Source organism: Melanerpes formicivorus, unplaced genomic scaffold (genome assembly GCF_026170545.1).
Source record: "Melanerpes formicivorus ecotype bairdi unplaced genomic scaffold, bMelFor1.0.p_v2 SCAF_24, whole genome shotgun sequence".
NCBI classification, from domain to species: domain Eukaryota; kingdom Metazoa; phylum Chordata; class Aves; order Piciformes; family Picidae; genus Melanerpes; species Melanerpes formicivorus.
The window spans coordinates 9,953,353-9,967,649 of record NW_027142376.1 but is presented as its reverse complement, the minus strand read 5'-3'; the positions used below and the strand labels follow the sequence as shown (position 1 = coordinate 9,967,649).

Sequence of the window (14,297 nt, the reverse complement as noted above, 5' to 3'; positions counted from 1 at the left end):
CTTCTTGACTGAAAAGGTTCTCAAGGCCTGGCACAGGCTGCCCAGGGACGTGGCTGAATCCCCATCCCTGGAGGTGTTTCCAGGATGCAGAGATGTGGTGCTGAGGGCCATGGTTCAGCCCCAGCCTTGGCAGAGTTAGAGAATGGTTGGACTGGATGACCATTAACATCTCTTCCAACCAAAACAATTCCATGATTCCCTGATTTTAGCAGACTGCCAGAAATAGCAATCAAGCCATGAATTCACATCCCAGCACATGTAGCATAGCACTGATTTCTTCCAGGATTCTGAGAAAAACCAAACCAAACCAAACACTTACCCAGCAGACAGAACTTCCCAGAATGGGCAGAACAATCCTGACCTTTCCCAAGGGCATTTCACATGGTTCCTCTACAACTCCTTTTAAACTCTGAGCTAGAGCAGTTCCAAATGCTGTCTGAAATGCCACTGAACCAGCCAGTCCTGACTCTCTGATAGAACATCCTTCATTATCAGCAGGAGCAAAGCCTGATGGTGTCAAAAATGATTCATGAGTTCAGGAAAAACCCTTCCCCTGTTGCTAGTGGCATAAACCAACACAAATTTCTTAACAAGAGCTTATCTGAGAACAATTTTTCTTGTTCCTGGGAAGCTGGGCACAGAACCCTTTCCCATTCTGAACAAGCCACTGAAGTACCTGATTCCCAAAAGCCCAGCAATTAAGATGAAAACCTGCAACATTAACACATGCTATTTAGACAATGCAGTTTAAAATACCATGCAAATGTTTTCTCTACTTCAGGAACACACAAAATTAGGCTGTCTAAGGCCATCTGTGCTTGCCTGTTAGAAGCCAACTATAAAAAACCCAGAAGTATGCAAAGCAGCAGCTGCCAGCATCTCCACCCAGCGCTTGTCCATCAGATGGCTGACAACCTGCGAGCTGATATTTGTACCACAGACAAGTTCTTCTGCTAATTCACTGTCCTGAAGAGTTAAGGTGGACATTCCACTCTTTCATCAAGACTGAGCTTTTAACACTAAAACTATAAAAGCAGAAACCAGAAAGCTTCCAGAAGGACAGTAACGATCCTCATCATTCTAACAACGGGATTATAAACACGAATCACTGGCCCTGGATTTGATGTAGAGAAACACCAGACTGATATTCTGGTTTGAATCATAGACTGGGTTGGGTTGGAAGAGACCTTCAAGACCATCAAGATCAACACTGCCAGGCTTGGAGCCTCCACAACTTCTCTGAGCAACAGAGAAGATTGTGGACAGGGAATTTGAGAGGTTACCTCTTTGCCAACATGACTACCAGCAAGACATCAGAATGCCACATTGGAAAGCAGCCCAGAGATCATCTGGTCCAGCCTTCCTAGGTGATGGTGCAGTTGAAATGAGCTGGCCCAGCACACTGTCAAGCTGAGTCTTCAAACTGCTCAATCTATAGGAATCCACTGGAGACAATTCCATCTGTTCTCATGGGGAAATATTTTCTTAGGGAGATCAACAGTTTAAATTCTGTTCAAGCTAACAGCCACTCCTTGTTAACTCCTTGTTTGAAGGCAACCTCCAGGAGAGCTGGAGAGGGCCTTTGTACAAAGGCATGGAGCAACAGGATGAAGGGCAATGGATTCAAACTAGAAGGACTAAGATGAGACATTCAGATGAAATTGTTCACCCACAAGGGTGGGGAGGCACTGGAACAGGTTGTCCAGCAAAGCTGTGGAGGCTCCAAGGCTGGAGTGCTGAAGAGCAGGTTGGATGGGGCCTTGAGCAACCTGGTCTAGCAGAAGGTGTCCCTGCCCCTGGCAGCATGGTTGGAACTGGATGATCTTGAAGGTCCCTTCCAACTCAAGCCATTCTAGGATTCTATGAAATGCAACTGATGTGAGGGTTTCTAACCAGCTGTGAAAGGCAACCTTGAAAATCTCAACATTGCTGTTTGTGACAAGGTAGTCTGAAGAACTGAAATCCATTTGCAGATGATTTGTAGGAATTCTGGCCATTTCTTTGTTCCAAACTTGTGTAGAAACCAAAGACAACTTCAAATGATCATTTAAATGAACATTCAGTGATCAGATTTTTAACTTTAAACCAAGTGAAACTCAGCTGGGCTTCATCATTTCCCCACCCTGTTTAGACCATTTTTACATGAATTTTTACCATGTGGCACGTCTGGCACTGAGTGGAGTGAGAATAAAGCCCCCAAACTCAGTAGGTTTGTGAGAGACAGCTCTGTGAGCAGCAGAGCAGACACAAGGAAAGAACCAAGTGCAGAATTTCATGCTCAGCATGCAGGGCTTGACAGGTTTGTGTTCTTCTGACAGGCTTCTGTCATCCTGGACACACTGCAGATCCCAAGAGAAAAGTGAGCTCACAAAGACACTGACACTGCTCACAACATTCCAGACTTGGCCCTGGACTTGTGAATGCCCAGAAGATATTTCAAACAATGGAAACTCATCCTCCTCTGAGAAGCCTTGTATCAGGATTGCCACCATCTCCTGAAACACAGCAAACTCTCCTAGCTAGCACAACAGGCTACTAAACGTACCAAGAGAGAGTTTTCCTACCCTTGTTATGAAGCAGCACATGAAGCAGGGAGATGCTTCTGTCATGGGTTGGAACAAAGGTAATTTTGCCACCCAGTACAGCTTTCAGCAAATCTATACTTTCCCCTGACAATGCCCCCAAAGGGGCACATGGTCTCTTTAAAACTGTTACCTTAGCCGTGGAGAAACTTCACATCCTCTGCCCTGCCAGCAGTGGCTGGGAGTGCACAAGAAGCTGGGAGGGCACACAGCCAGGGCAGCTGGCCTAAAGGAGGCACAGGGATGTTCCGTACCATCTGACATCATGTCCAATACATAAACTGGAGGGAGGTGGCCAAGGGATGTATGGGGATTGGCTGGACATGAGACAGCAAGTGGTGAGGCACAGTATAGTGCTTCACTTCTTTTGTGTGTTTATTATTGGTTTCCCTTCCTCTTCTGCCCTATAAACTCTCTCTATCTCAACCCAGATTTTACCTGCCTTGGAACACTGCCAGGCTTGGAGCCTCCAGAAGTGCTCTGGGCAACCTGTTCCAGTGCTTCATCACCCTCATGGGCAAGAATTGCTTTCTCATGGCTCATCTCAATCCAGCTTCTTCCAGTTTGAAGCCACGTCACTCCATGCCTCTCTAAAAAGTCCCTGTCCAACTCTCCCAGAGGCCCCCTTCAAATTCTGCCGCTCTAAGGTCCCTTTGCATCACCTTGGTGGTCTCCTCTGGACCCATTCTAACAGCTCCATGTTCTTCTTGTGTTGGGGTCACCTGATCTGGACTCGGGACTCCAGGTAGGGTCTCAGCAGAAAGGAGTAGAGGGGGAGAATCCCCTTCCTCGACCTACTGGCCACAAGCAGAGGTTAAGGACAAGTAAAAGCTTCAGAAAACAAACCCAGGATTAAGGGATAACCACTTCTGTTAAATCACAGCCTCACAGTGGAGTCAGACTTAGGTAAGCTCTTATGCAACTTTGCTTTTCCTCTGTTACACCTACTTGGTCAATATTGGCACAGCACCTTACTGAGTGCCAGAATCCCATCTACCCCACCTCCTGGACTACACCAGGCTTGGTGGCTCTGAAGCTCAGGCCAGGAGCTGCAGAGACATGTTGCACTTTGGCCACAGCAGTACAGTAGATATGACCCCTGCAGATACGACCCACAGGGTTTCTATTCTCTTTCTAACCATCACCTCCAGGAAAAACACAATCTGCAGCTGGAAGCAGAAGATGCTGTGTCAGCAAGCCAGCAAGGTTTAAGTGTATTGAACTTGTCTCCCATGGTGAAAAGCTCCCCATGACCACTGAAATGCTGCGGCTCACATCCCCCCCAGGGAAACTGCAGCGAGTTCAAGAGGACAGTTTCGCAAACACTCTGAGTGGTGAATTCCTCTGGAGCTTTGAAATCAGAGCATTTAAGTATCCCACACTGAGCCTGGGTCTTTGATTCCAAAGAAACTGATCAGCAACTTTCCTTGAGAAACTCAAAATTCCTCAATCTGAAGAAGCCAGTGATGAGGAGATAAAACTTGGGGGGGGGGGGGAGGGGGGAGAAGAAGAAAAGCATCAGATGTAAAAAAACAAACAGAAGCACTTTTAGACAAGGCCACTTTAGAATCATTTGGCTTGAAAGATATCTTTAAGCTCATCAAGTCCATGTAAAGTCCATTGAAGTCATGCATGCAAATCAGGTGGCTGAAGATGGACTTGACTAGCTTCCACATCTTCAGCCACCAGATTTACAGGCATGACCAGAGGACAATCACAGAGTTATTTCTTTTTACTACTCAATCTGTAAAGATAATTCAGTTACACAACCTGTTGCCCTTCCTTGGACCTGCTCCAGGACCTCAACGTCCTTCTTGGAGTGAGGAAAACCCAGACTATAAATTAAGTTGTGGAGGCTTGAGGGGTGGAACCTCACAACTTCTTTGGGTAACCTGTTCCACTACCTCAGCACCCTTGGGGAATAATTTTCTCATAGTATCTAATCTCAGTCTAGTCATTACCCCCCTCATCCTGTCACTACACTACTTCAAACCCTGGCAGGCTGCTCTAAGGTATCCCTGCAGCTTTCTCTCCTCCAAGCTGAACATCCCCAACTCTCTCAGCCTGTCTCCATAGCAGAGCTGTTCCAGCCCTCTGATCACCATGGCAAGCTCTGCTGGACCTGTTTTAACAGTTCTATGTCCTTCTTGTGTTGAGGCCTCCAGAGCTGGCCCAGCACTCCAGGTGGGGTCTCAGCAGAGCAGAGGGGCAAAATGCCTTCCTTGCCCCTGCTGCCCACGCTGCTTTGGATGCAGCCCAGCACAGGGTTGGTTTCTGGGCTGCCACAGACCATTGCTAGCTCACAGTGAGCTGCTACTCGCCAGCACCTGAGTCCTCCTCTGCACTCCATTCAACCTGGAGTTGTGCTTGGGGTTGCCCTGAGCCAGGTGCAGGAGCTTCCGTGGAGCCAAGCAATTCTAGGAGGCCCACTGGTGATGCTGTTGTGAATGTGTTTGCATCCTTGAGAAAGGGAGAAGCAGCTGCAAGAGCAACTCCTGCTTCCACTCTCTGCTAACACAATGCCTCTTTTTCTGCCTTTATCCCTGACACTTATCACTGGAAGGCTGTGCCCTAGTCTCTGCAGTACAACACTTCTCCTTACATCACTCGTGTAAAACAAAAAAAGGGGTAAGTGGTACATAAAACACCCACAAAAATCTGAAAAACTAACTCTGTTTTTACCAGTCCCTTCCCATGTGAATCCCATCCAGCTTTACAGAGTGATAATGACCCAAACCACAAGGGACCTTTAAAAGCATAGGTTATGAAAGACTTCAGGCAAATAATTACTCAGAAGAACATTGCTAGGTTTTAGTCACAGAAAATTAAAAGACAGGAGAGAGTTACAACAGTGCTCCTAAACCAGACAATAAATTAGTAGAGTGTGCAGATGTCTTTGCTCAAAGTAAGAATCATAAGGGTTGGAAAAGCCCTCTAAGATCATCAAGTCCAACTGTGCAACACTTCCATGCCCATTAAACCATGTCCTAAAGTGCCACATCTACTCACTTGTTGAACACCACCTCCCTGGGCATCCTGTTCCGATCCCTGACCACTCTCACAGCAAAGAAATTTTTCCTAGTACCCAACCTGAACTTCTCCTGGCACAGCTTGAGGCCGTTTCCTCTTGTCCTATCATTATCTACGTGCAAGAAGAGGCCAACACTAGCTGTAGAGAGCAATGAGGTGTTCCCTCAGCCTCCTTTTCTTCAGGTTAAACAACCCCAGCCCCCTCAGCCTCTCTGCATAGGACCTGTTCTCCAAATCCCTCTCCAGCTTTGTTGCCTTTCTCCAGCACCTCAACGTCTTTCTTATACTGCAGTGCCCCAACCTGGACACAGTGCTGGAAGGAAGCACTGAAGTGCAGAGAAGGAAGCCTTCTGACAGATCACTGCCTTTTGGGTCACTTTTCACCAAGTGTCATTTATCTTGTATGTTAATCAATCTTTTACTGTGGTTTCAGACAGATGCAAATCTACTTCAACCACTTCTTCCCTCAACCACGTTCTAATTTTTGCCAAAGAACCAGCCAAGCAGGGTGTGACAGTACACCCTGCCACCAAGACCTGCTCTGTCCCACTGCCTTTTCATGGTGCTGCATAACCTTATGCAAACACTACTCCTGCTCTAAGCACTTCAGAACAGGTTTTCATACCCAAACACACAGCTCCATCTATGAGAGTTCCCTAATGCACATTTCAAACTCTTTCAAAACAGACAGAAGCACACTCTGAAAGTTTCTGCCTCACACAGCAGAACACTGAGTCACAGAATTCTGCCGGCTGGCAAAGACCTCCAAGATCATCGAGTCCAAAATTCCTGTTCAAACCTTAGCAGCTGATCTACACTCTCTTTTCCATAGACCACATAGGCCAGTGAAGATGTTTCATAGCTTCATCTTGAGCTTGTCCTCTTGTTGCCTGCACTCTTAGCTCCTGCCAAGTCGCAGGTTCATCTTTAGCGCGACTGACTGACTGATAGGCTTCTAAACTCTGATCATTTAGCAATCACAGAATCACAGAATGATGGAGGGGTTGGAAGGCACCTCTGAAGATCATTGAGTACACACACACACACCCACACACACACACACACGAGCAAATCCCACAGGAACACTCCAGGTGGGTTTGGAATGCCTCCAGAGGTGGCAACTTCATCACCTCTCTGGGCAGCCTGCTCTGCCACCCTCAAAGGGAATAATTTTTTCCTTATGTTTAGGTGGAACCCCCTGGGTTTCAGTTTGGGTCCACTGCCCCTCATCCTGTCACTGCACACCACTGAGAAGAGCCTGCCTCCATCCTCCTGACACTCACCCTTGAGGTGTGTACAAAGAGATGGCTGCTGGAAGGAACCTGATGATACCTGAGCTCAAACCCTTAATTTCACCTTATTTCCCTACAAATTCCATTAATTACCTTATCTCACTAACTACACCAAAGCTTTCTTTGAAGTAACAAAGAGATCCTCCTAGACTGGAGGAGGTCCAGAACGCAAAAGCACTCATGCAGCAGGGTGGTTCTGAGCCGTACTTAAAGAGTAAAATGCTAAGCTCCCCGATTAAGGCTCCGGTAAGCTGCAGGGCACCGTCTGAGCCGCCTGACAGCGCATGAGGCAGCGAGTGCTGAAAGCGGCTGTGCGAGCCCCAGGGGCTGCCAGCGCCTCACGGCAGGTGCCGCAGGTGACCCCCGGTGTCTACAGACAACTCGCCAACAGCCTCCTCCTCTTACTCATCTCTTCCCGCAGCGGAGCGGGACCCGCAACGCAGCGCCCTGCGACGGGAACCTGTGGCGGCGCCCGCAGTCACCCACCGCCCGCAGCCGCCCGCAGCAAGCAGCTCGGCCCCGCAGGGCGAGCAGCACAAAGCGCTCTCCCCGCCCAAGGCTTTGCTCGCAGCGGGACTCCGAGCCGAGCTCCGCGCTGAGCTCCGCGCCGCGATCCGCCGTGCCCTCCAGCCCCGCCGCGCCCGGCCCCGCTGTGACAATCCCCGCGCCGGCCTCCCCGCGCTGCCCGCCGCCGCCCGCCCGCTCCTCACCTTGGCTTTCCCTGCCTCCAGCTTCTTCAGCCGCTCCTCGTCCTCCATGGCGGCTGTGCGGGACAGATCCTCACCGGGCGGCAGGACGCGGGGGTCCGCGCCGGCGCTTTCCCTCAGCCGGAGCGCACACTCTCGGGGTCTCGTCGGCTCCCGTCCCGTCCCGTCCCGCCCCGCCTCACAGCAAAGACAGCAGCTGCGGCGCGGCCACCGGCGCCGCCATGTTCATCTCCACGTAAACACGCGGCCGGGGAAGATGACGTGCGACCGCCCGCTGCTCCTCCTCCTGCCGCCGCCGGCCGCTCCTCCCCGCCCGGCCCGGCTGCTCCGCGCCCCGCCGCAGCCCGTCTCAGACGGGCGGGTTTGCAGCCCCGAGACCCCGGTGGACAGCACAGATCCGCGGTGACAGCCGGCTGGGAGCCAGCCCCGGGCACGGCCGCAAGCTGGGTGGTGGGGAGGACGGAGGCGGGGATGGGAACACCCCTTCCACACCCCTTCGCGCTCCGGCAGGCAGCGAGGCGGGGGGCGTCTCTTCCCACAAAGGAGCCGCAGCGGCAGAACGCCCCAAACTCGCGGTTCGTTCATACAAAGGGCTGAGAGAGGCGGCACCCGAGGTCTGCCGGAGCGCTGCCGGCTGCCGCCGCACTGACGCAGCCCCGCCGCTGCCCTGCTGCTTGGCACAGTTCGGGTTTGCCCTGTCTCTGGCTCGGTCAATCTCCATCTTTTTACGGCATGGATCTAAAGCTTGGAAATGCAGTCATGGAGTCGTTTTGGTTGGCAAAGACCGCCAAGATCGAGTCCACACATCAACACAACACCACCCTGCCCACTAAACCGTGTCCCCAGGTGCCATGGCCACACGTTTCTTGAACACCTCCAGGCATGGTGACTTCACCACCTCCCTAGGCAGCCTGTTCCAATGCCTGACCACTCTTTCAGGAGGACAGGTTGAAAGAATGGGTTAGCAAGAACCTTATGAAGTTCAACAAAGACGTGTAGAGTCTTGTACCTGGAAATACATAACCCAGGAGTGCAGCTCAGGCTGTGATCCACTTGGCTAGAGAGCAGCTCTGTGGCAAGGGACCTGGGAGTCTTGGTGGACAATAAGCTCACCATGAGTGAACAGGGTGCCGAAGGGGCAAAGAAAGCCAGCCAAAAGATGCTGGGTTGCATCAACAAGGGCATCACCAGCAGAGATAAAGAAGTCATTGTCCCACTCTACTTAGTGCTGGTCAGACCACACCTGGAGCACTGTCTGCAGTTTTGGTCTTTTCTGTATAGAAAAGATGCAGACAGGCTGGAAAGTGTCCAGAGGAGAATGATCAGAGCACTGATAGCCCTACCAGGTGAGCAAAGACTGAGAGAGCTGGGGTTGTTCAGCCCCTTGAGAAGAGAAGGGTTAGGGGAGATATTTTTTTACCACAGACCAGTACATAAAGGGTGGCTACCAAGAAGATGGAGACTCCCTTGTTAAAAGGAGTCCCATGGAGAGGACAAGGGGTGATGGGGACAAGTTACTGCTGGGAAGATTCTCACTGGACTCCGGAAGCAATTTTTTCCCCATGAGAACAGTCAGACACTGGAATCATCTCCCAAGGGGAGCATGGATGCCCCTACAATGGACAGTTTGAAGCCTCAGCCTGGCAGTCTGCTGGGCCAGCTGATTTCCACTGCACTGTCACCTAGAAAGGTTGGGCCAGATGAGTCTTGGGGCCCTGCCAAGCTGGCTGTCTATGATTCTATAATTTTCAGTGAAGAAATTATTTCTAATATCCAACCTAAACCTCCCCTGGTGCAACTTGAGGCCATTTCTACTCACCCTGTCACTAGTTACTCTGGAGAAGAACACCACCAAGCACAAAGTATGTGCAGCCTGGCTTTTTAAATTGCTCAACATGCACTCATTATGCCAGAACAGCTGAGACAGGCCTGTTGAAAGCACAAGGGGGAATATGGCACGTGGCAATTAAATGCTAACCTACACCTCAGCATTCCATACAAGCAATATCCTGGAATCATTAAATACTGTCTATTAAATGTGTGCCTTGCAAGGCTAACAGCAATTGGTTTCACATGTTCAGGTTGTGCTTTTTCTTTCAGCTCCCCCTGAGGCCAGTGCTATTTGTGATGGTGGGATGGTGGTGCAGGCTTACAGGTTCCTGGCAAACCTTTCTTCCTTGGTGACAGCTGCCTGGTCTGCATTTGGAGTCATTCTGCTTTGTGCAAAGCAAAATCCAACACCTTTCTGAATAAGCTTAGGTCTTGACCCTGCTGATCTTTCAAACACAATTCATTTAGTAGATGTTTTTTTTCCTTGCTAGAATTTTTCAGCAAAGACCAGATATGCCCAAAACAGGGGAAAAAATTATGCTGATCAGATGAAAAATAGGAGAATCAAAGAATCATAAAATCATTAAAGCTAGAAAAGACTTCAAAGATCATCTACCCAACACACATCCTGGTCTCCAAACTGGTGACACATGGGTTTGATGGGTGGACCACTAGATGGATAAGGAACTGGCTTGATGGCCGCACCCAAAGAGTGGCTGTCAATGGCTCCATGTCCCAGTGGAGGCCAGGGACAAGCAGAGTCCCTGAGGGATCAGTCCTGGGACCTGTCTTGTTCAACATCTTTGTGGGTGCCATGGACAGTGGCATTGAGTGCACCCTCAGCAAGTTTGCCGATGACACCAAGCTGTGTGGTGCAGCAGACACGCTGGAGGGAAGGGAGGCCATCCAGAGGGACCTTGACAGGCTGGAGAGGTGGGCACAAGCCAACCTCATGAAGTTCAATAAGAGCAAGTGCAGGGTCCTGCATCTGGGTCGAGGCAATCCCAGGCACAAATCCAAGCTGGGCAGTGACTGGCTGGAAAGTAGCCCTGAGGAGAGAGACTTGGGGGTGCTGGTGGACAAGAAGCTCAACATGAGCTCTCAGTGTGCACTTGCAGCCCGCAAAGCCAATCAGATCCTGGGCTGCATCAGGAGAAGTGTGGCCAGCAGGGCAAGGGAGGTGATCCTCCCCCTCTACTCAGCCCTGGTGAGACCCCACCTGGAGTACTGTGTCCAGTTCTGGAGCCCCTATTACAAGAGGGATGTGGAGGTGCTGGAGTGTGTCCAGAGAAGGGCCACAAGGATGATCAGAGGGCTGGAGCACCTCTCCTATGAGGACAGACTGAAGGAGTTGGGGCTGTTCAGTCTGCAGAAGAGAAGGCTCCGAGGTGACCTAATTGTGGCCTTCCAGTATCTGAAGGGGGCCTACAGGAAGGCTGGGGAGGGACTTCTCAGGATCTCAGGTAGTGACAGGACTAGGGGGAATGGAATGAAGCTGGAGGTGGGGAGATTCAGGCTAGATGTGAGGAGGAAGTTCTTCACCATGAGAGTGGTGAAGCCCTGGAATGGGTTGTCCAGGGAGGTGGTTGAGGCCCCGTCCCTGGAGGTGTTTAAGACCAAGGCTGGATGAGGCTCTGTCCAGCCTGATCTAGTGTGGGGTGTCCCTGCCCATGGCAGGGGGGTTGGAACTAGATGATCCTTGTGGTCCCTTCCAACCCTGAATGAAACTATGAAACTATGGAACTATGAAACACCTTCATGACCACTAGACCGTGTCACAAAGTGCCACATCTACTTGTTCTTCACCTCCAGGGATGGTGACACCGCCACCACCATTGGATTCCTAGCATTTGAATTCCACAGCCATATTTCTCCCAAAGTGAGCCAAACCTATCATCTGAAACTATAAAGAGTTTGCCTTTAAAAAAAAAAAAATGAAACTTTCCCTTAAAAAAAGGAAAAAAATCCTCCTGACACATGCTGCATTTCATGGAAAAGTCTGGTAATGTTCAACCCTCACCATGTGCAGCCTTCAGTGAAAAAGGAAGTGAATACCGTTCATGTGAGAAGAGGAAAAGCTCCATGGAAGGCAATGACAACTGTCTGTGCCGTGCTTTCTTCCATGCCAGCAGCAGGCATGTGTCTGAGCTGGAGTTCCCAGGCTTTGCTGCCTCACTGGAGGAAAAGCACAGGCTGCAGAAAAGCAGCAAATGAAAATGAAGATCCAGACATTTATGAAATGAAGATGAAGAAAATGAAAATGCATTAAGAATTAAAGAGGAAATGTGGTAGGGTTTTTTTTTTTTCCCTAGAAATACACTGATCTGTGCTCATGCCTTTAAATTTCTCCTGTCAGCATAAGCCAGCACTCCATGCAAAGCCCGTGCAAAGTGACTGCAAAGGCCCCTGAGGACACCACAAATCATCTTTAGTGGTAGTGACGTTCCTCTTGGCTGCTGGAGACCACCAGCACAGGACAAGCTGTTAGGTGTCAGTAAAATCCCACTCATGCATGATGCTGTGATAGTAAATTCTTAATCACTAAATACCCCACTTAGAAGATAATTACAAACTTCCCAGATCCCACAATTAAAGAGGTTCTTCAGCTAAGGCTGAGAACTGCTGGGCCTAATTTTCCTCTCACAGACTTTTATCCATGTAATTCTAATGGATTTTAGTTAAACATCTAATTCATGACAATGAAAGTGATGAAAATCAGAGTGGCAAACTATAAGAGAGTACTGTGGACATTGCCTTTGAATAAAACATCCTAGGGAATAGTATGTCCATATTCTCTCAACTGTGGAAGAAGAACAGAACTTTCTCTCCTAGGATGAAAAAATCCATGCTGTGTGGTGTCCTACTTCAGCTATATAAATGTGATCCTTTCTATGGAGCAAGCCATCAGGAAGCCACAACTCAGGCAGCCAGTTATGGTGGCCTTTACTTATCCAACTCTCCTGCCACACATTTCCCCATAGGATCTCAGGGTCTGCTTCACAAGAACCCACTGCCCACAGCTACTCAGAGCATACACAACACTGTTTACCAGCAGAGTTTTTTACTAGGACTCCCACCCTCCCATTTACTCTCAGAAACACTCCAGCAGTGGAGAAACAGAGGACAGAGGACAGAAGAAGGAGTCCTGGCCCCCAGACCCCCTCTACATGCTCAGAGACCTCCTTTAGCTATCCCCAGACCCACTTTAGATGCCCACACACCTCTTTAGATGCACCCTAGAACCCCTTAGGTGTCTCCAAAAGACATTCTGATATATCCAGACCCATTTTAGATGCACACAGACCCTTTTAGATGCTCCCCAAACCCCTTTTCCTACCCCCAGACTCACTTTAGATCCCCACACACCCCCTTAAGAGGCCTCTGGACCCGATTTAGATGCTCACAGGCCTCTTTCAGACGTCCCCAGACCCATTTAGATGACTCCAAAAGACCTTTTGATCCATTTTAGATGTTTTAGAATCATAGAATTGTTAGGGTTGGAAGGGACCTCAAGGATCATCTAGTTCCAACCCCCCTGCCATGGGCAGGGACTCCTCACACTAGATCAGGTTGCCCAGAGCCACATCCAGCCTTGCCTTGAAAACCTCCAGGGATGAGGCTTCTACCACCTCCCTGGGCAACCTGTTCCAGTGTCTCATCACCCTCAAGGGGAAGAAATTCCTAACTTCCAATCTGAATCTACCCATTTCTATCTTTGTTCCATTCACCCTAGTCCTATCCTTACCTGCCACTCTAAGAAGTCCCTCACTAGCTTTCTTGTAGCCCCCCTTCAGATACTGGCTGCCCCCAGACCTCCCTTTTCACCTGGAAAATCCATTTAGATGCCCCCAGGTCACCTTTAGATGCCAGGGGGGAACATGGCTGGGGGTCCCGAGCCTGCAGGGACGCCAAAAACCAGAATGAAACCTCCCCAAATCCTGCGGGACCTCTTCCCCGGCGAAAGGATGGCGGCTCGCCGGCACCCGTGGCTGCTCGGAACCCTGTCAGATGCCCAGTCCAGAGCTCTCCGTGACCATTCTGCTCCCAAGGCAGAGCCATCGCGCAGGCTTACGCAGCGGCGGGGCGCGGGAGCGAGCCTCGGCTCCCTTTCTTAACTGCAAACGAGTACAATTTTTAAATACCGATATAAAAAAATGAGATATTTTTGCCTCGCACTAGTACCTACAAGTTTAAATCATTTTTTTTCTCTCTTCTTCTCTCTCCCCTAAGAATTTTCAGGCATTTCAAGCATTCAGGGCACTCAGAATCGAGAGCAGCAGCACGGAAGGATCGACGGGGCGGCACACGCCGCTGCAGAACTGCAGTGCTGACAATAAACCACACGGTGGCAGCAGTGAGGACTGACTGGGCGGCACACGCCGCTTCAGAACTGCAGTGCTGACAATAAACCACACGGTGGCAGCAGTGAGCACTGACTGGGCGGCACACGCCGCTGCAGAGCTGCAGTGCTGACAATTACACACACGGTGGCAGCACTGAGAACGCCCCTGTGCGTGGGGAGCCGTTCGGCTTGGTCCTGTTCCGAAAATCTTTCCTGTTTAAATCAAAAATCCCAACACAAACACAAAGGAAAATCCACTCTTTTTAATTTGTATCTACACAAAATCTTCTGACAGGTGATGTTTTTTCCCACCAGCCCACAGCTCTTACCCTGATTAGTCCCAACACACAATAAGTGTTTGCATTGATCCCTCAGCTCAGCCACCTTTTGTTCTGGTCATGACTTAGAAATGTGTGCCACTGGTACGTGATGCAAACCCACAGAAGGCTCCAGTTCATGATTTTGGCTGTTTGTCTTCAAAATGGCTTACTTAGTGCTGCCTAGAAATATTGTC

General features: G+C 49.9%; 1 protein-coding gene across 8 annotated transcripts in view; it reads right to left on the bottom strand.

The window, feature by feature from the left end:
* Window positions 1–8,034, bottom strand: part of AKAP9 (A-kinase anchoring protein 9) — a 110,974-nt gene extending 102,940 nt beyond the window's left edge. For all 8 annotated transcript variants that reach the window (XM_068152867.1, XM_068152872.1, XM_068152871.1 and 5 more), the window contains exon 1: window positions 7,615–8,034. In XM_068152867.1, the coding sequence (XP_068008968.1) occupies window positions 7,615–7,662 (48 nt within the window). In that variant the 5' untranslated portion in view covers window positions 7,663–8,034. The remainder of the gene's footprint in view (window positions 1–7,614) is intronic.
* Between the last annotated feature and the right edge of the window lie 6,263 nt (window positions 8,035–14,297).